Source organism: Poecilia reticulata, linkage group LG5, assembly GCF_000633615.1.
Source record: "Poecilia reticulata strain Guanapo linkage group LG5, Guppy_female_1.0+MT, whole genome shotgun sequence".
NCBI lineage: Eukaryota > Metazoa > Chordata > Actinopteri > Cyprinodontiformes > Poeciliidae > Poecilia > Poecilia reticulata.
Genome location: NC_024335.1, coordinates 16,396,206 through 16,417,837, shown reverse-complemented (window position 1 = coordinate 16,417,837; position 21,632 = coordinate 16,396,206). Strand labels below are relative to the sequence as shown.

Here is a 21,632-nt window from a genome sequence, read left to right as displayed (position 1 = left end):
ATTCATGTAAACTAACTCAAATATCCCATGGAGAGGAATTTGAATAATCTGAAAGAAAAATGATCAAAAGTGGAAATGAGAGCAAAATCTTTTCTGTGATCAGATCAAAATGATCCCACACAGGAGAAAACTTCCTCTTCCTTGGTTGATCCATGCCGGTATTCAAATACAAGCCAAAAATGAACACAAAGCAAAGAGCACAATGTATCTCCATCCAACAAAACTCACAAACGTGTCGACACAGTTTCTCCCTCATCAATATAGTTTTTGGCAAGGTCACATCCAAACGACACGGAAACGGCATCGGTCACATGGTTTTCCTTAAAGTGATACTCGCAGCGACACGGGGTTTTGTCTTGTTTGCTCGGCGCATGTGCCGAGGTTTCTGTCGTCGGGCCCATCACTGTCTTGACGTCCCAAGTTCAACTTAGATTTTGACAACCACAGTTCTGAAATCTCGAGTATATGTATTCTTTTCCTTCCACGCTCCAGTTATGCCATACTTTGTTGTGTTGAGTCATCCCGATAAAATATGGTTGTAGCATTTAAGGTGTGTGAATACGTTAGCAGGACACGCCACGCACAGTAACTGAATTGAAAGAAGAAAAAAAAATGACTCGGCTGAAGTTGATCTCGTCCTCATGAAATGAGCGACAGCAATATGTGGAGTAGCTGCCACCCAGCTCCGATATCTCCAATCATGTTTTCTTCATCAGCTAATCTCCTCCTGACTATTATTAAATCAGTGTCAGTTTCTGACAGCTTGAGCTGGAAAGTGTTTCTTCTACCATGACGGACCTCTTTTTTCCCCTTCCCTTCCCTGAAGCTGACTCCAGTTGTCACACACCTCTCTACCTCTGATATACTCACTTCATCTCAAGATTGCTTTTCTCACAGAACACAAATCTTGGACTTGCATTTGCTGGATTTGACTGCGGGGCTTAAACAAATTGGACAAGACAAAAGATTACGCATGAGCTGAGTGAGTTTCATCCCTTTATTTTTACCCCTTCCTCCAGCTGATCTTTGCTGATTGGGCAGATTTCACACAGCTGTCGTGCTATTTGGGGCGTTGGGAGGGAGGGTTCCTCTTGGGAACCAAACAGGCATAGACAGAGATATGCCTAGAAATACTCTGCACCATTCCTGCCCTCGCAAACATTATTGCTTCATAATGCACTGCGTTACACTGTAACCCCTTAGCTCACCTCGGCAGCTCATTGTTTCTCTCTTTCTCTGACTGGCTGCTCTCTCATTAGGTTTGTCCATGCTGTTTGTTTGCCTCTATGACTCCTAGCCTCTAAATCCCACCAGCTGCTAACAAGTGGAGGTAAAAGTATGCAGTCTCCAAGCTGTGTTTGAAGTCGCTCCCCTACAGAGACACTGCAGACACAAGTAAACACAAGATCTTCTCTGCGAGTGCCTCAGAAAACTATTCCTGCTCGTAGAAACTTCTTCATAACTTGTTGTGTTACAGCCGCAAAGTTCAAAGAGTTTTGTTAAGCTTTTTAGTGGTTTAACGTCTTAATTCTTACGCGTAATAAAAATTATAAATGTACAGACGGGACTTAGACTTATAGACTTTAGCACAATTTTAATTTTGATTCATTCTTTAACAGAATTGATGACATTTTTATTTGATTTTTTTTTAGCAGACAAAGGTCCTGCCGGAACCACTGTATTCATGCGTTTCTGGCATGCCTTTAAGTCTGACGCACAGGCAATATCCACAAATAACAAAGCTGCTTCCTTTGGCCCACTTGGGGTTCATTTTTGCTTCAACTAAACAATATAATGAAACGCTGGAGAAGATTACCGTTGTGTTAAAAGGAGTTGGCCTAAAGCAGCATCTCAATGCTAAACATGTTGCAGCAACCCAAACGTCCCCAACGCCGACGTCTACATTTCTTAAGAATATTTTCAAAGAAGTCCCATGAATGATCAGGAGAAACACTTGAAAGCTGAATGGATAAAATAGTATTTTTACACCAATCTGATGGTTAAATAACGTAAATAACAGCTTTAACAACAATAAAGATCTTTATTATTGAGGTAATGTGTCTATTTAGTCAATAATTTAGCAGCAAGAAGGGGTTTTTGAATTTAAAATGTTGCTTACCTTGTCGCTATGTGGCTGGGTTTAGATGATAATCACAATTATTGTTTAGCACAGTGATGATGATGATGATGATGATGATGATGATGATGATGATGATGATGATGATGATCTATAGGAATCTCTGACTTTATTCCCCCAAATTAAAGAAATGCCAACAAAAATGGGTATTTCTTTTTCAGTCAAATAGTTTTTGAAGAGTGACAAGGAGCAGCAGTGCAAAATATGTCAACGCTTGTGTTTCTTTCTAATGCTCTTTAGCAGCAACCTAAATATAAAATGATAAATCTGTAAATGTGCAGTTTGTGCTTGAGAAATTTGTTTTTATGAAAGGCAAAGGTGATGTAGAATGACTGGATATCCACAGGTGTCAACTAAATTTGCATGCTACGTGCCATCCTCTTTAGAGGTGGACATAATAACACAAACACCTTGAGGCCCTGGGAGCTCAGCTGGCTTCCTTCTTTCTGTAAACTGGCGTCAGTAGAGGAGCGTGTGTCAGCCGGCCAGAGCAGGCATAGGAGACAAATGCTTTGTGTGTACTGCAGATTTTCTGCTTCAACTTTGAGACCTGTGAGACGATGTGAATCCCCAGATGGCTGGAGTTATGCCTTTTTAAACGCAGCTGAAACCGAGGATCGAGCTGCAGCTCAGACTCCGGCCACCAGGGAGCAGCGCTGTGCAAAAACAGCCCTCAAATATCGACTTGGATCAGTGAAAAGTGAGGCGCCTGGCTCATCTCCAGAGCATAAAATGTTTGTCAGGAAGGAGGGTGGTTAAATATTGCGGCTCACATTTGGGCTGATTATTCAAACCTACAACAGGAAACAGTCTGTTCGTTACTTCCTTCCTCATCTCACCGAAGCCAAAAAAAAAGCTCTAAAAGACAACACATTTCAATAATTCAGCTTAAAAAAAGTGGAACCTCCATAACGATTTCCCACAGTGATATATTCCCATGGTTTATTTCTGTAAATGTTTTTAATGACGATGCTTAAAACGATCTAAACAATGAAAACTCAAAACTCAGTTGTGCAGAAAATTTTAATATTTTATTAGACCAATAAAAGCAGCAGACAGTCATTCAACCCTGACCCTTGATAAGGAGTGTAGGCCACACAAAGATCGCTAAAGAAGCAGGATGGTCACAGAGGGCTTTATCCGAGGGCATTTATGGAAAGCTTAGTGGAAGGAAAAAGTGGGATTGAGGAAGTTACACAGGAATAACTGCTGCCTTTAGAGGGTTTTGACACTAAATCCAGCGATGCAGACGAGGTCAGGGTTACTCACGGAGCAACCCGAGCTTCTCTAACGCCCAGCAGAGCCGCAGGCGGACGGCCTCCTTATCATGCTACATTGATGGAGTAACTCGTACAAAAGGTGCCCCGACTGGGTACATTTCTGTTGTAAATACACTTTTTTTTTGTTTAAATCTGTCTTCTATAATATTCACATTTTCTGTTAATCTGAATTGTACATTTTCATCAACTATCAAAATGAACAGAAATAAATGCTTGAAATATATCACTTTGTACGTAATGAAACGGCTTTCACGTTCTGCAGTGAACAAGTGAACATATACGATGACGTTCTAACATACCGAGAAGCACCTATAAGTTTACACTAATGAGCGTGTGCATGTTTTTGGTTTTTTTGTATATATGTAGATATAAACTGTGCAGAACGTCATGTCTTTGTTTTTTCTTCTTCTCAAAATAGACTATTGTTGCTGAGATGGTGCTCAAAGAAAGAGGGCAGTGTGGTGTGACTGGCCTAACAGCAACGCTGCACCTAAGCCTAAAAATATTCCATGTCAGTGTTCCCAGGAGGAGACCGGCTCTATCCAGGCCTCTCAGTAATGAGAGAGTGGAGGCGCCTGCCACCGGTAGCCCTGCCGTCCCCCGAGCTCCCTCTGGCTCAGAGCTCAGCGCTGCAGCCGGAGAGTCAGCGGCTCAGCTCCCAAAGATTTATCATAGCTCACAAGGCGGCGTGTCTGAAAAGCAGAGGCTCTCAGCCGCAGAGGAGGAGGAGCTGGCCCCAGAAGGCTAACCCCCAGGCATGCTGACCCAACACATTCACGTATCAGAGAGGCAGACTTGATGCCGTGTGAGAAAGATTTGGATGCATGTCCAGGAAGAGAAAACTTCATTTCGAAAAGCGTGACAGCAAGAAGAAAAAAAAAAAAAGGAAAAAGAAAAGCTCCATTCTAGTTCAAGCAAGAAGACTGTGATGCAGTGTGTGGAACAAAACTTTCTTTTAACAGCGCTATCATCACTTTGTCAGTGTGTTAGAGGAGAGGAGCATGAGAGAGGGGTAAAGAGTCTGACAGAGAAGACAGAAAAGTGTGACGGCTGCTTGCTGTGCAACACTGCTGTACTGCAGTAATGATCAGGCCCTGTAGAGGAGCCGGGAGGGGCAGGCGGGGAAGGGAAGGAGGTTTCTAACGCCGACATTATCTGCAGCAATTATTTCTGTAAACCACACAGAAGCATTGATCAGATGAAATCAATGGAAAATGTTGAACACAAGAAGATCCATCCACCGATATAAAGGTAGCGACAGACAAAACCCTCCGCTAATTGAACCGGTTTGCATTCTTGACATACAAAATGTAAAGACAAATCAGTCTCGCTATTTACGCTTGTATGAGCCTAAGAAATGCCACAGAGTATCCACAGTGGATTAAAAATACAACATAAAAAATACAGCGCCTTGCAAAAGTATTCATGCCCCTGGAGCTTATTGGCAAAATGTTTTGAATAAATACCTTCCACCAAACACTTCTTCACTATTTTGTGTTGGACTATTTTATATAATCAGGTTTCTGTTCTTTAAGAAACAAAAATGCTAAAATGGCCAAGAAGTATTAATACTTTTGCAAGTCTCCGTAGCTAGAAAAATCAGTTTCAATCAGTTGCATGAATAGCATAAAGATAAATGATCCTTTTTGGTTCAGCGTTTTTATGGGCTTCCTTAAAAAAACCCATAGCCACAGACTGAACCCAGCAGATCAAGGAGACATAACTCTGAAGGATGAGCTCATAAATGTCTCCGGGTGAAAATAAAGAGAAATAAATGAGGCATAGTTTGCTAGTTCATATTGTTCCAAGCTGCAAGAAAGCAAAGCTCCATGAATACTTTATTTTTATTTTTTTTACCAAATAACTACTCAGAATTAATGGTTTACGATATGCATATTTATCTACAGTACTTCGAACGTCTGACAGTTTACAAAACGCTTTCACCTCCAGCTTCATTTCCGATCCACCACAAAGGATGCGCCGTGTACCGAACAATAAAGCATCACCCAAACGGTTCCGACGGGTGCAAATATCCTACATGAATTTTTAATAATGCTGTTATGATTCTACTGCAATCCCCCCCCTAATTAGAGCCGAGAAATGACTCCTGCAAAAACAGTGCGAGCGTCGGTGACATGACCCACAAGAGCATTCTGATGCTAATTTGCTATTTTGCCAGTTATGAGCTTTTATCCCTTTCATTGCTCCCAGACCTTCTTCACTCCCGTCCCCGGCAGAGGCTTCCAGAGTTTGACGACGCCGTCAGCGCGTCCTGGAGCTCACGCTACGCTCTCGCGCCAGAAACGCTGGGCTCAAGCACAGTTTCAAAAATACTGCATCTTTGTGTTTTTGAGGTCCACCGTAGAGAGTAGGAATTGAGTCGTTGTCCGTGTGTGACCCCCGACTGCAGTCTCATAGCTCCTGTGAACAGTTTGATAGATTTCGCCGCATGTGTGTGTCTCCGTGTGGTTTTGATGAGAACATTTGATCCATTTTGTTTTTTTGTGTGACAGACAGCAGTCCCTTCCCCTCCATGTTCCCCCGTCGGGCTGTGAAAGCATGTGAGTCATCCGCCGTCTCCACATGGAGCGCTTCGGGTTTCCTTTTGCCTCGGCGGCTCTCTCGCTATCGTGTAACCTGCAAAGAGAAGCAGAGAGAGAGGGAGAAAGAGTTAGAATTAGTGTGTCACGAACAACGCAAAAACATGAACGCTCCTTGAACCCCTTTTTCACAGGGCGTTGAAAATATGTCTGTGAATTTGACGAGATGTGGTTTTTTCTGAAGCGGATGGACGGCGGCTCCCTGATTTCTCCATAGACGTCTCAAAAGTGGGACATCCATTTCTGTTCACCCCTTCAAGGCAACATTTTGTGTGAAGTCATGAGGCGCTGCAAGTACAGCTGCAAGTCTTGTGGCAGGTTTGCACATAGAGACTTAGGAGTCCCCCATTCCTTTTTGCTGAAGTTCGGTTGCACAGAGAGCTTCTATGAAAATCTGTTTTCTTTATAATTTTAGTTCAGGACTTTGAACCATTGTGACACACAAGTCTGCTTTGCTTTTATGCTACTGGAAGGTAAACCTCCAGCACCAGCCTCAAGAGTCAAACAGGTCGTCTACCTTGTATTTAGCTCCTTCCGCCTTCCTGTCCCTACGGAGGAAACGTATTCCCATGTCATGATGCTGCTTACACCACGCTTCGCAGTGTGAGTGATGTGTTTGAGGTGTTATTTTCATCCACTCGTGGCATTTGCATGTTGAGTTTTGGTCTCCATCTTGCTACAGTATCATCACACATGAGATGTGTCTAATATTCTCTCTGGCTCGTTGCAAACTGAACTTTTCATGGTTTTCTTTTGACCTTCCTCCAAGCCCGCCTCTTTTCATAAAGGCTACATTTCTTGAGTATATTTTCAGAAGCTTCATACTTGCTTTCTGAAATATCCGAACTAGCTAGGATGTTGTTTTAATAATCCAAGCCTCCTGTGAAATTTTCTCACCATTTCATGTCTCACCCATCTGCTGTGTTCCTTGATCTTCATGATCTTCATGATCCTGTTTGTTCACTAATTTTCTTCACAAAACAGCTGGGGTTACCTTATATTGATGTTGAATCACACAAAATCAGGTTGTTTTTAATCACTTCTGCAACTTATGAAGATAATCGACAAAAGTTTATTTAGGTCTATCACTCCAAAGTTTCTCTTCCTGGATTTCTACCCATTTAGTCAGCAGATTAGCAGTGTTTGTATTCAATTGTTGGCGTCATCCAGGACATATTGCTCTGGAATATCGCCTCTGCTGTCTGGAAATTGAGTTTTTAGCTTGTCCTGACTTACGTAAGACCAACTTCATTCAGAGGCCTCTTTAGATTAGCTGCAAAACTGACTGCTACAGAAGATTATTTACTCCAACACAGCAGCTCTTTGAAGATACTTGGATGTTATGAGTCATGGCGTTTATTTTCTCTTTGGAATGAATATTCTTCAATTGAACTGGATTGAACTCAAATGAGGCTGAATACATCAAAAACCCTTTAAAAACCATGTCGTTTTTTTCTTACACTTCCCAATTATGCACCATTTTGTCTTGCTCTGCTGCCTTACATAAAACCCAATTGAAAGTGTTTGAGTTTACAGTTGTAATTTGCCCCAAAAAAAAACAAAAAATAAAAAGGTTCAAGAGGTATGAACGCTTTTGTTAGTCACTGCGTAGAGACATATCTCCACTCACTTCACAAACACTGGATAAATGTTGCCTTTTGAAAGCCGGGATCAGAGATCGTAGAAGGAATTTTTAAATCAATCTCCTTCCTCTCTGTTTCTGCCTCGCTGTCCTTCTGTTCTGGTAGAAAACAGCTCGTTTTGTCGGATGACAGCAGAGAGAAACAGTAGTGGCTCGCTAGCTGAAGCTAAATTCTGCATGTTTTGCAGCTGCAGTGGCTTGTTTACAGTCTGGCAGTGGGCTGAACGCATATAATTGAAGATGTAAAGACCTTTCCATCTCCAAACCTAATCCTGTGTGCATTTTAAATGAACCGACGTGCTGATAAATTAGAAAACTGTGGTTCTCGCGTTCCAATCCCGAGAACGCTGTGAAAGTCGGACAGTGATATTAGACGTAGGAAACATTATATGTGAAGCCCGTCTCTGCTCTTTCTTGTCGAGCCGTTGCGGTTTTGCCCTGCGTGTTTCTGCAGCACCGCCAACGCTGTGTGGGAGAGGCAGAAAAAAGGAGACGGACAGATACAGATCATCGTGGCAAATAAGATGCCGAGGTGATGGAAGGAGGTCATGGATGGAAAATGAGAAGTCGGATGAAGACGAAAGCCGCAGAGCGCGGCGGCGTGAGCGGTTGCCGGGGGGGTTTGGTGTGTCGTTGCGGCTGCTTGCTGTGACATCTGCCACCGAGTCTCAGAGTAACCGCCTTCCCTGCTTGCAGATGCACAATTAAAGCAGTCAGCTGACCAGCTAGTGAGGCTACGTGGGACAAATCAGAAAGAATAAAAAATAAAAAAAAACGAGGGATGAAATGAAAAGGTAACAGGACGAGGATAATTGCACCTATCACTCCCAGAGTTGGTGTTAGACTCGGGGTCATTAATTGTGCTGCCTGTGATGGAGCTCAGAAGAGCCTTAGCGCCTCAGTCTACCCCGCTCACCAATTTAATTATGACTCTTAATTGTACAGCCTCTGTGGAAGGCTCCCGCCATAATGCATTCTAATGAATACGACAGATGTTGGGCTGCTGTGCCATCTCTCGAGCAATTACTCTCACGGCGCCTGCGCCGCTCCCCCCACACACCCCCTACTCCAACCCCCTACTCCAACTGTTTCTCTTTTTATATTTCACCTGTAAATAAAAAGCACCTGCTCAGTCAGTCTCACGATACACACGCACACGCAGGCACGCGCGTACACACACACGTCTACAGCTTCAAATTAACTTTCACACTTCAACTACTTACAAAGGGCCATGAAGGACCCTCATTTAAATCAATTTATCCCATCTGAATGACATTCATTTACTCTGCATCATATAGCAGTTGTATGAATTACACTTAGAGTTGTAATAAAACATGATGCACCATAGGGGGCCCGCTTGTTTGTTGAGGTATAGCGTGCATCTTCTCTGCCATTTTTGCCAACTTTTCCGAGGCTTATTTAGTTATGCTTGTGACAAGCCAAACATTTGTTTACATTATCCCTGATGCCGTCGCTCGACCCTGTGAGACCCGTTTCGTCAGTGGCCTTCTTAAGGGGAGAAAAGTGAAGGATACGTGAAGCTGGTAACTTATTCACCTGCAGCTGATAAGAACTGGAAAGTTAAAGAAAAGAAATGCACCGAATTAAAGCTGAAGGTCGGGTTGATCTGCTTTAAATCTTGGTCAAGGCAGGAGTGGACACGCCATCCATTCCCCATTGGACACAGATGAAGTTGCATCCTTTGTTGCTGCCACAAATGAAAAGACACTCCGCTGCACTGCTACAGTTGCTGTTGCCAAGACAATCAAACAGAAAAGGGAAGGAAAAGCAAAACTGGTTGGATTTTTTTTTTTTGTTTGTTTGTTTTTTTTACGTTTAGCCTAAATGCTAAATGGACAATTTTTCCATCATCAGCAGAATCAAATCACACTGAGGTATAAAGGAGGGGCATTGTGTAAAAGTGACTTTTTGTTTAGATTTACGTGTTATAATGTTATTGTTTCATCAAAAACACACCAGGAGTGTTGTTTGATTCTTTCATGCATGTTTGCAAAATCCTTGAATCTCCCATGGCAACCATTCAGGGTGTCTAAACACTTGCTCATACAGTACGCCCAACTACCCAACGTTCCTCCTCGGAGCTGCGGCCTCCAGCCGAGCTTCCGCCCTTCAGACTAGCAGCAGCAGCAGCAATCAGCAAAACCACTGAGCTCGCCATACAAATTACTTCTCAGTACTTCTCATGGAGGAGAATTGTGATGTTGTGCTGAAGGCGGAGTGTTGGAAAGAGTAGGAGCTTCTTAAAGAGACAGAGGCCCAATTTCCAGGCATTAAATTGCTGAGTCAATTTTTTTTTATGTCATGCCTGATATACATACAGTATTTTTATAACAACTGAAGGTAACATAGGTGACTTGATTTGATCCTGCTTGATAGAAAATCCATAAAAGCTTCCCTTTTAAAAGTTTGGATTTCCAAACAACTAAAATATTTCATCATACCTTCCTCTTCTGCTTAAAAATGGCTGAAATAAAAGCTCTAACCATTATTCCCCAGTTTGAGAAAAGGAACTATGAGCTGCATGTCTGTGAAGTACCTGACCACAAGCTGGGTCCTTGAGCAGATAGCATGACTAATCAACCAGCTAATAGGTAAACAGCTGCTTTTCTGTTTTTCATCAAATGTGGTATGTTTACTCAAGGGTGAGAATCTTATACTGGCTCCTAGGGCGCGAAGGCTGGTCTGATCCAACGGGTCAGCTGCTGCTGCTGCTGCTGCTGCTGGTCAACTTCCTGACAAAGCTAACGCTGGTTCTGACAGAAAGGAGTCAGAATATACTGTACATTCATTCATTCATTCTTTATAGATGTGTTGAGAAAATCGACTGATGCAGTCACCAGCTTTTCTGTTGTCTGTCTTTCTGGTTCTTCATTGTGATTGGGCCTTTGATTCCACCCAATCAAAGGTGGAATCAAAGTACCTTTAAAGTTATCTTTAAAGGTACCTTTAACTTTAAGGTACCTTTAACTTTAAGGTACCTTTAAGTTAAAGGTACCTTAAAGGTTACCTTTAACTTTAAGGTAAGTTAAAGGTAACCTTTAACTTCTTAGCGTGAGTTAAAGGTAGGAACCTTTAGCGTAAGTTGAAGCCCTGGGTAAGATGTCGCGCTTACCCAGCACAACATCTTATCCAGATGTCGTGCATCTTTGCAGTATAAAGTTGGAAGACTGAAAGTTTTTCACAACTTTTACCGTTTCTGTGTCGCCAGATGTTTTTGGTCAGACGTTTCTATGACATATTGGAGTTCAATAATAAATCAGTCAAGTTTATTTGTATGGAACATTTCAGCAACAAGGCAGTTCAAAGTGCTTTATATAATAAAAACACAAGGTCATAAAGGGCGCCATACAGTCAAGAAGTGAGAAAATCAATTGTTGACATTTCAGTGTTGTTTTAGATTCAAAATCGTGTAAATTCAAAATATTGCTAGGTTCTCAATAATATCAAGACCCAGGTACTAATAAGCCTCGATTTTGCGTACATCCTCTTAGTTAAATTTTAATAGACAGCAGTTGAACTTGCTGAACTGAACTCCTCCTCATTGCCCCAAGATTTCTACACAGCAGTTGAACTTCTCTCATTAAAGATTATTTCATAAATGGTTGATTTAGGTGAAGTGATGTAAGCAGCGGTCATTTTTCAGGGAAGCCGTGTTGCAGCATGATTTAAGAATGATTTAAATCCCCCTTTTTAAAAAAGTCTTATAATTTGACCAGATGGGGTTTCATTTGATCATTTTACAGTCGCATGCATTTAATATCATCCCTCTTTGCTGCAACCTAGGATCACATAAACTGAAACAGTGATTATATTTTCAGGTTTTCTTCCTACCTTGGTGGTTTTGACTTTGTTGCCGGTGCTGCATGACCAGCCTGTCAGGTCGGGCAGGACTTTGCACTCCTCTCCGTCCATGCAGGGCTGCATGTGACACCACCACTTCTGGGCGACGATAGAGGCTGGAGCACAGAGATGACATTTCAAGACAAGTGAAGAGAGGAAGAAACTCAACAGGTCATACATAGAGAGGGAAAAATTGAATATTTAGATTTGATAGAGGAGGAAAAAAAATACGCTAAAAATTGTTAAATTAGTCGTATCAGGACTAATGGCATGGTGATATTTTTAGTACAGATACCAGCAATGTACAATGCAGAGTTTGCTGACAAGATCCTCCTGCAACAGAGACAACATCTGTGGTCAACTGTATTTATGTGCAAACCTTATTATTTCTGTCAGGTTGGGGAGAGTCATATTCTTTTCTCTCTTTTTCTGTCCAGAAGATCAGCAGCACATCTTGTCTGGAATTATTCGGTCCAGCATGTAAAAAACAGCGTAATGTAAGATTTGCAAAGATCTGACAAAATATTTAACCGTTAAACCTCAACAGAGTGAATGACTTTTTGCATGAACATGTTTCTGCGCCCTCAGGTAATGAAAGTCTATCTCTCTGCACGGCCTTTGATTCTGTTGGGATGAAAAGAAGAAAAAAAAAAAGTCGCATGGCGCAAAAAGAGAAGACAATGATTGTTATTCCCATTGTGTAAAACAGAGAGCAAAGAAACTAGATTATCATAAAGATACGCTATCAGAGCGCGTCACTTCCTCCAAATTAAAAGAAAATAATAACCGCTAATGATGATTAGGATCTAATCTATATCATTGACGGCAAAAAAAAAAAACTCTCTGGAACAATTCTTTTGCATGCAGTGTAGAGATGGACTAAATAAAAAAAGGGGAGGGCGTTAATGAGGACAAACTTTAATTAAAATTTACAAGAGTCAAATATATCTGTTTTATTTTTGCATTTTGTATTGACTATTTGAAAAAAAAAAATAGAATGCTTAATTTTCAGTTGATTGCCGCTGAGCTCAACTGGTTTGTGCCAAACCCGACGAGCCGTCTTACACCAAATCGATCAGACAGTGTTGACAAATCTGCAGAGCGTTTGTTGTCATTCAGTCGGTTCAAAGTGGAAAAAGTCTCTCCTTGCCGTTTCTTGTCTCCATCTTTATCTAAAATGTAAACATGAGGGCGGGGCATGGTTATCTTAACGGTGTCCTGTTAAAAAAAAGGACACCTTTTTTAAAACTCAGGAGGGCTGAAAAATAAATGCACACCGCACTTTTTAGATTTCTTTTTTTTTTTAGGACAAACTGTAGAAAACTATTACATTTCAAGTATTCCTTTAGTTATTCCAGAAAAAAAATCAAAATAAAATGCAAGGAAGTTTGTTGTTGCGACATAAGCAAAATTTGAAAACATACGAACCCTTTCATAAGAACTGTAAGTTTCTTTCATCCCCTGAATTTGTTTACGTCTCATCCTTTGAGATCTGCCTGTGTTGAAGGTACGTTCACTAAATTGAGTATGTTGATTTTTATTTGAAATAAATGGAAAAAATCTAACATGTTTTTAAAAAACAAGAAAACAAGCAATCAGCTGAACAGAGAAAACATGTGCATACATAACCAGGAACAAAATAATAAATTTACCACCACTTTAATGTTTGGGGGGAAAAAAACGAGTACTAAGAAGAAAACAATTATTTAATCCTACCCCTTATCTCTATTCCTTAAGTCTCGTCTTTGTATAAATGACTCATGTGTTGCCAGATGCCTTTGATTTCTAAATGAAACCTTTGAGCTCCAGTCAACACGTCGAGTGGAGCTCCCAGAGCGCACAGAAAATTAAAACCTTCTCAAAACCATATTTAATCTGGAAGTAAAACCCAAACATTTTCACCGTCTTACAAACCGACATTAAAATCTTCCAGATCATCAGACCTCAGCTTGACAACTGAAAAAAACTCCACTGCTCCTCACCAAACACGTCATCCATCCACTCTCCCATCTCACAGGCGACTTTAGAGTCGGTTAAAACGACGTACCTGTTCCTGCTCTGTAATACCACTGGGCTGCCACTTTGAAACCTCTTAGAAAGAAATGTTTGATACCCCTGTGTCTATTGTTTGTAGCTAAGGAGGCAGAAAAGCTGACATTGTTAGGAAGAAAAAAAAATGTCTTTCATGCATAGGAACACGCTGAAATCCTCTCAAGCACCATGTAGGAAGAAGAAGAAGAAACTAACACTGTGACTAAAATAAAAAGTTGGACGGAGGAAGACGAGGCAAAATAATAGGTTTGCACCAGTAAAGCATCTTTGTAGTGTGGAAATGAGCTGCGAGAGGCAGAGAGGAAGGAAAAAGGCCGGTTGAGGATAACTACCAGGGAGTTTAGGAACAAAAAGAAGCAATTTTCTTCTTTAAAAAAAAAAAGAGGAGAGAAGCAAATGTAAACAGATTGAAAAAAACAAGATTAAGAAAGCTAGCCTGAAGTTGGTCAATTTCAACAAAAATAACAACAAAACAAAGAAGAAAACTCCCACAGCTTTCTTAGGGCATAATGTTAAGCCCACTGTGATGATGTGTGGGCTGAGGGGCGGTAAGAGCTTCTAAAACCCAATGACTGTGTAATGCTCGTTAATGTGGCAGCATCAAAAACAGTAGCCTCGGACAGCCAGAATGGTGGCGGCGCTAATAGGCATGGCCTTTGAGAGTTATCACAGAGTTGGTGTTCACTGTACCTTATCTCATTGTGTTACCAGCAGAATGGGAAAGTGACACACACACACACACACACACACACGCACGCACGCACGCACGCACRCACRCACACACACACACACCCACACACACACACACACACACACACGCACACACACACACAAAGCAGGCTGACAAAAGCAAAAGACCAGGCTGGGTAACAGACCTGTGATGTCACCCATAATTCAGATGTCGGACAGCATTGGGAGGCAGGTACGAACAGGTCAATGGTAACGCAATTACACAGGTGATGATAGCTCTGCTCAGCAGCAGCAGTGGTAGTCCTCCTTTGCTCACTCTCAGATATGAGAGCGGGAGAAGAGATTGGTTAAGTTAATTTCCTGCAACTTATTGCCTGAGAATGGAGAATGGCTACATGATGCGCCGTCTCACAGATAAAACAGCTGCTGCGCCATTCAGAGACACGCTGCAGCAGGTCAGACGTACAAAAACATTGAAGGTATAATCAGCTACTGGCCCAATTTGTCTAATTGTCGCTGGATGGAGAAGGCCGTTGGCGATTTGGGTCACAGCAGAACTGAAACGCTGTCAAGGAAATCTCTTTTTATGTGTATTTTTTTTTCTTCACCACCACATTAAAGGAGCAGCTAATGGTTTTAGCTGTTGTTTTAAAGCCATTTGCTAAACTTTTTTTTTGCAAAATCTGTCTAACTCACATTAAATATAGTTTAACAACAAAGTTTTCCATATTTAGTCATTTTATTGTAAATCCTTATTTAATTAGAAATGTCTCTGATAACATCACAAAAGACACACGTCCGTCCATCTTAGCTGGAGCTCCCAGAGAGGAGCCACACATGAACGGGAACAGCATCCTTCCTCCTGGGATTTGAACCCAGGACCTTCCTGCTGCTAGGCAACAATGTTACCACCCTGCAGCCCCTACCCAAAAGAAAAATGATGAGATGGAAAGATTCCACCAGAAGTCTAAACAAATCTGTACATGTGGATGTTTGTCAGCGCCACCATTTGCTTTAATTCTGGTTTATACACACGAGTTTGGTCCACTTGCAACATGAATCCTTCAGAATCTGTCGAAATATGTAATATTTTGGCAGTTCACTATAATACTTACTAATGTGGCTCAGGTTTTTTTTTTGTGTGCCTCTTGTGATGTCATCACCTCGAATATTTTATTTTTTTTAAAAGGTGAATTTTTGTATCTTTTTCAATCGGTGGAGCTTTCAAAACTGTGCATTGTGTAAAACCATGCACAGCTGTGTTTGTATTGTCATACGCATCAGTTAATTAAAAAAAAAAGAAAAGAAAAGAAAAGAAAAACACACCATTGGATGTCTTTAAAATATTCCCCCAAGTGTTGAGTTGGGATTGTTCACATGCAGCTCATCCTCCCCAACAAGCCTCGGCAAACGCAAAAGGCAGAAAACGCCAGCAGACTCCGTCCAAAACGAAGCTCTCTAATCAACTCTTGGTGTATTTACTTAAAGTTTTGTGTCATCTGTATGAAAGCCGATGCCCACCAACAACACAGAGTGATCTTCTGAAAGACAGTAGCAGACTTATTCTCTGCCAAGCAAAGCGGAGTCTGTTTGGCTGCCAGCTTCACAATCCTCTCTTGAGGCTGTTTGATAACAGAGCCAGCACATAGCCCCATTCAAAACCAGAACGTAGTTTGTTTTTATTTTCCCTTTAAAAAAACAAGTGAATCAAGTATCAAGTTTTAGTCTTAATCAGGGCACTTTCGCAAAAGTCTAGCAGTGGAAGCTGTTTGCTGTTGTTTTCACTCGTACATGTGTGAGTTAAGGAGTGCATAGTCTGGCTCCGACTTTGATTAGTTAAAAAGCAGGAGAAGAGTTTCTGTTTTAAAACATATTCTGTATGTCACATGATGGGTGATTCACACGTTCACACCGCTTAAGCCTTTGCCTAATTTTGCCAAAATAAAACCAAAACGAGTGTAATTTTACTGAGATTTTATGTTGTAAATCACCACAAATAAGTGTGGCGGAGAAAGAAAAGGATGGATGATTTTCATTAACGTTATGCAAAACAAACAAAAACATAGAAAAGCTTTCTGCATTTGGGCTCAAACAGGTTTTCCTCCAGGATTGTCCTGTTTTCAGCTCCTTTCATCTTCCTATCAACTCTGACCAGCTTCCCTCTCTGCTCCTGCACAAGGGAAGCGTTCTCACGGCTCGATGCTGCCGCCACCATGCTGCACGGAGGGGATGCGTTTTTATGGAGACCGTTTTCCCTCTGCATGTTTCCCTTGTTGGTCAGAATCCAGCCAGGGCACCACACTGGTTTTCTCCCACCGGTGGCTGTATTCATTCAAATCTACCATAACGGTGAGATTTGTGGAGTGCGTGACTCGTTGTCGGGTCAACAGATTCTCTCCGGAGTTGTTCAAAACTTTGAATATTGCTGCATGTTTCGACCGAGCTGCAAACTTCTCCAAATCATTTTCTCTCCAACATGTCTGGTACTTTGTTTGGCCTTCATGATCCTTCAAAGTGCAGCTGCATTCAAATTCAAATGGATTATACTTACTAATTATGTGATTTCTGAAAACAAACAATTGGCTTGACTGTATTTTATTTATTTATATTAGAGAAAAGGAGACTAAATAACAAGGCATGCTGCACTATTGATAAATGTTTGTTAAATAAAATTTTAGCGGGGCTGACATAACTTTTCAAAAATAACCAAGTAAATAATAATATTAATAAAAAAAAAAGTCTCATTAGCTTATCTACCGATAATAACTTTGATCTAATTTGACATGCAACATCACACTTTGTCTGATTAATCTCTCCTGGTGCATTTGCACCACAAGTCAAAGTGAAAATGAGCAACATTCCTAAAATAGTAGAAAAAGTGAATAGAGCGCACGGAGCATCTCACTCCTTCTGACAATAATTGCATCATTCTCATTAAGAGCCTGCACTGATATTCACCAAAGTCGCCTAATGCAAATGAGAGAAATTTACAGCTCTGGCTTACGTTTCATCACACCTGCTTTCAGCTCATTACAACAGAGGCCGCTCTCGATTTGGCACTCTTTTTAAGAACTCCCACAAACTTTTCAGCGCGGGATCATCAGTAAAACGTCTAGACGGCGCCTTGCTCAGGGTGCAGGTGATTAGGCGAGACAAGGGACTGGGGCTCTGCTATTCCCCGGGCTCCTGCCTGGTCTCTGGGGTTTTCCCTAAATAAGGTCAACGACGGGGGACGCCACGAGGCCGCCCGCAGCCCTGCCTCGTCTCCAGCTGATGACAGCGCGTCAGTCTGGTGCGAGCCGGAACGCTGTCACTCACTGCTCCCGTCTCTGAACGCGACTTCTTTGAGAACGAGCTTCTGTTCTGAGAGAGCGTTCAGTGTTGAAAGGTGCTGATCACTCCTCGCCGCCTCGGCTCCCGCCGTCGTTGTAATGTTTGTGACATCAAGTGGACAAAGCAGAAACTGCAGCCGCAGCTCAGGAAACAACAGAGCTACAGCTTTGAATACGATGCCAATCAACACATTGAGAGTGCCACCAGTCTGCCTCGCAGGTGCTGATTGTGTTTGTTAATTCTATTGGCAATTACAAAAATATAACGTGCACACACACGCACACACGCACACACACACAGACACACACACACAAGGAGAGGAAGACGAAACAAAGAGAGATCAACAACTTTAAAGTGTAAAAGGACGAACGGCTTTCAAAACGTTTTACGCCAACATTTCTGAAATGTGTAATTTCTATTTGTATCCTGCCCCTTTTACTCTAATACCCCTAAAAAAGATGATTTGCCACCACTAAACGGAGAGCATGTTCACATAATCTCATCTCAGCAATTTGGCGAAGGCCCTGGAAGTTTATCAGAGATCATCAGTGAACAAACAGCATCATGAAGATCAAGGGATGCAGTAAATATGTCAGGGATTAAGTTGTGAACAAAATTAAAGCAGAGTTAGGGAACGTTACAAGCTTTGAGTATGTGACCGATCAGTCTATAGTCAATGATCTGAAAATGGAAAGAACCGGGCAATGGGACTGCACAATTATGTCACAAATAGATTTGTCAATGCAAAGGTAATTTTACACACAACTTTCTAGAATTCAATATTTTCTGGCTAATACATTCCAAATGTCGCTAAATTTATGCTTAGCCAGCCAAAAATATCTGTTTCAGCCACTAATACATGGAGTCAATGGCCTGGTTTATGTCACTGCAAATTCAGTGCCTAGTCAAAGCCCACAACCATTTGAGAGTCTGGCAAGACGTGAAAACTGATTCTCAGAGATGCTTTCCACCCTGCAGTACTTTACAAAACAAGCAAACATGTCATCCTCTAAATGTGGAAATCTGGTTGAAACATGAACTTTGCAGTTGAAGTGTGGCAAAATGTGGCAAAGTTAATGTCATCAGAAAGTTACTCTCCAACCTAAAAAAACTATGAAGAAAATCTGTCATCGACCTCTAACCCTTTCATCTAAAGTCAAAAGATGAACCAATGAAATATTGATCAACTGCCGTGATTTGAAGCAGTGTACAACCTCTGCAGTCTGGTACGCGTCTTCTGGAGTGTTTTCCCATTAATACTTAACAAAGTCGCGCACTGAAGTCATTCGCTGCCCCAACATGGACCATAAACTGCAACAAGCAATTCACCTCTGCACCTCTGTGTGGCTGCTTTGTGGTTTTTATGTGTAGGTAAATACCGCAACGGCTGTGCATCGAGTAGAAGGCATAATAAATATTCCCGCACCTTTACTCTGAGGTCATTATTATTTAAAGGCAAATGGTTTATTTCAAACACACACACACACACACAATCTGGACTGAGGATGGACCCAGAGATATGAACGCCCCACGGCTTTGTAACTGTTCCACTCAGTGATCCTGTGGCACAGAAGCAGGTGGAGAGCAGCATCCATCTTTTTCCCGGCGGTGATTTAATAACGCACTGCATCAGCGTAGCCCGAGCTCACATATTCATGCCAGCCCAGGTACGCATGACGAGAAAACCCAGGTGGGGAGAGCATTGTGAAAACTGTCAGATATAGATTGGACAGCGGCACACCTTTGCGGGAACGGAGAGAAGAAAGAACAACAACAACAAAAAATGACAAAAGCTCCACAATAAGGGAAAGGTGATAAACAACAGCTGGTTGATACCTGATGAAATGTTCAACGAAATTTTGTGCAACAAGCGATGAAATACGACGCCTGTCTCGGACGGAACAAAGCCCACTTGTTTCCAGTTTTATCAGGTCGTCGTCCTCCGTAATGATGTTGTCTGAGGAAGGCTGACATACGGCTACGCCTGGATGACTTCAACTCATAGCTATCAGAGGAAAATAATGCGCATCTAAGCGCCGCGAGTATATGGTCTGAACAACTGGTCTCATGAAAATGCGACCGATTGTTGTTTATTGAGTTGTGAAAGTTCAGAGTTACAAAATAAAATCCTTCTGATTCAGTGTCAGCCAATATCTCCACTCTAACTAAGTTGTACCACAGCTTTTAGGAGAGCGAGGAGTCTCATCCTGTCTACTACACAAGGCTGGTGCAGGCGGGGTGGGGGGAACCTGCCCCTCTTACGCTCTTTCCACTTCAGTTCACCCCACAGGTTTTCAACATGATTTAGGCCTGGGGGCTGAGATTGGGGATTTCATGTCTGGGAAAACCCCTTTTTATCTGGCCAAACGTTTTGTATGATTATGCTGCTGAAAGGCCCAACAATGACCCGTTTTCAGTGTACTGGTAGAGCCTCCTGAATTTTTATTTAAAATCACCTGGCTTTTTAAATACATTGTGATTACGCCCACTTTAAAAAAGGCCTTTGGACGCAGCATGACCCCACCTGCCCAGTGAGAGTCCAACTGTTGGTGAAGACGCGCTAACATAGCGTACCAAACATCACCGACCCGTTCTGCTCCGCTCGGTGGAAACTGTCCAGGCCAAAGATCCTCCACTGTAATCATTAATACTGCACCTTAGATGTATTTCCACAAGTTCACTCTTTGTTGTAGGGAAGCTTAACCTTTGGGCACTTTCACATCGGAGCCGTTTGGTCCACTTTAAAAGGTTTACTATTCGGACAGCAGGTGTGAAAGCTCGTTGCCGTCTGCGTAGCCACAGCAGCGTTTCGAAAGTCTTTCCCTCACTGCGGTCTTTTTATGTAGCGCTCCGTTCGACTCCTGTATACAAAGAAAAATGTTGGAATGTTTTCTGCCTCCGACGGCTTTTCATACTGGACAGTTTCTTGTGAAGTTCACCAGAAACAAGTAGCTGTTGTGGCTGTTTGACAGGCAGCTTTGTCAACTTTCAAATGCGAAGTGAAAATAAACCAAACCAAATGAAAGAATGACTTTTTTCCCAACCAACTGAAACAGGTTTCCCATACTATTCTGTTATAAAACCTCCTAACCTCATCTGACCAAACTATTATGTTCCCAGTAAATTCTAGCAAACTCCACTCAGGACAAAGTTTTTGCTTTTTGGTAAACAACCAGTTAGTTGGCATGTAGACTTTGGCATCAAATGGTTGCCATGGAGCTTTGGTGATACCAAAACGTCTCAGTATTTTTCCCCACTCATTTCAGAAAGAGAAACTCAAATATTACACACTCATATAGTGAATTTTTCATATTTCCACTTTTTCATGATGTTCTATTTTCTTTAAAGGGGCAGTATTACGTCATTTCCAGGCACAATCACATGCTGTTAGCTTCAGTAAAAAATGTAATATGACTTAAAAGAAATTAGACTTTTAGAAACTCCTACTCTTTCTAAAACCCCTCGTTTAGGAAGTCATCACAACATGGCTCCTCTATTAACCCTTTAACAATGTTTTTATAGGAGCTACTTCCACTGAGAAGTAGCTCCTATAATGAGCTTAGCAGATGAGCAGGTCCACCAGGTGTTTGCTAATTGCTGCTGGCTAGTCTGAAGGAGCTGGATGGAGGCGTGGTAACAGAGGACTTCTCCCAATGTCTTGACATCAACACTTAGGTAACGTCATGTGAATTTGGTGTTAATGTTATTGTTATCAGAGTTCAGCACCACTTTAATCTGAGCTGGGAAAAAAGTTTCAGGAAGCTATTTCTAAGAGTTTTACGATGAAAGACGTACCGTACAAGACAGCAGCTATTAGAAGGGGTTACTCATTTTTCAGACATCATCAATAACGTGGCTCCATTTACACTGCGGCTTTTTCTACATAGGGTTCCTATTGAGAGGGGATTGCCTTGTTCCATCAGTGATTGAGCCTTTAAAATAAAGCACAAGAAAAAGAGTCTAACAAGCATGGAAGAGTGTGCATCAACATGCCTTTGTGTGCTTTGGAATAAAAGGATGAGGCAAGATCTTGTTAC

The 21,632-nt window shown here is 41.8% G+C and overlaps 1 protein-coding gene across 3 annotated transcripts in view; it reads right to left on the bottom strand.

The window, feature by feature from the left end:
• Window positions 1-5,245: 5,245 nt before the first annotated feature.
• Window positions 5,246-21,632, bottom strand: part of tafa4b (TAFA chemokine like family member 4b) — a 73,477-nt gene continuing 57,090 nt past the window's right edge. For all 3 annotated transcript variants that reach the window (XM_008409570.2, XM_008409571.2, XM_008409569.2), the window contains 2 exons: window positions 11,512-11,636; window positions 5,246-6,054 (listed from right to left, as the gene is read on the bottom strand). In XM_008409570.2, the coding sequence (XP_008407792.1) occupies window positions 6,043-6,054; window positions 11,512-11,636 (137 nt within the window). In that variant the 3' untranslated portion in view covers window positions 5,246-6,042. The remainder of the gene's footprint in view (window positions 6,055-11,511; window positions 11,637-21,632) is intronic.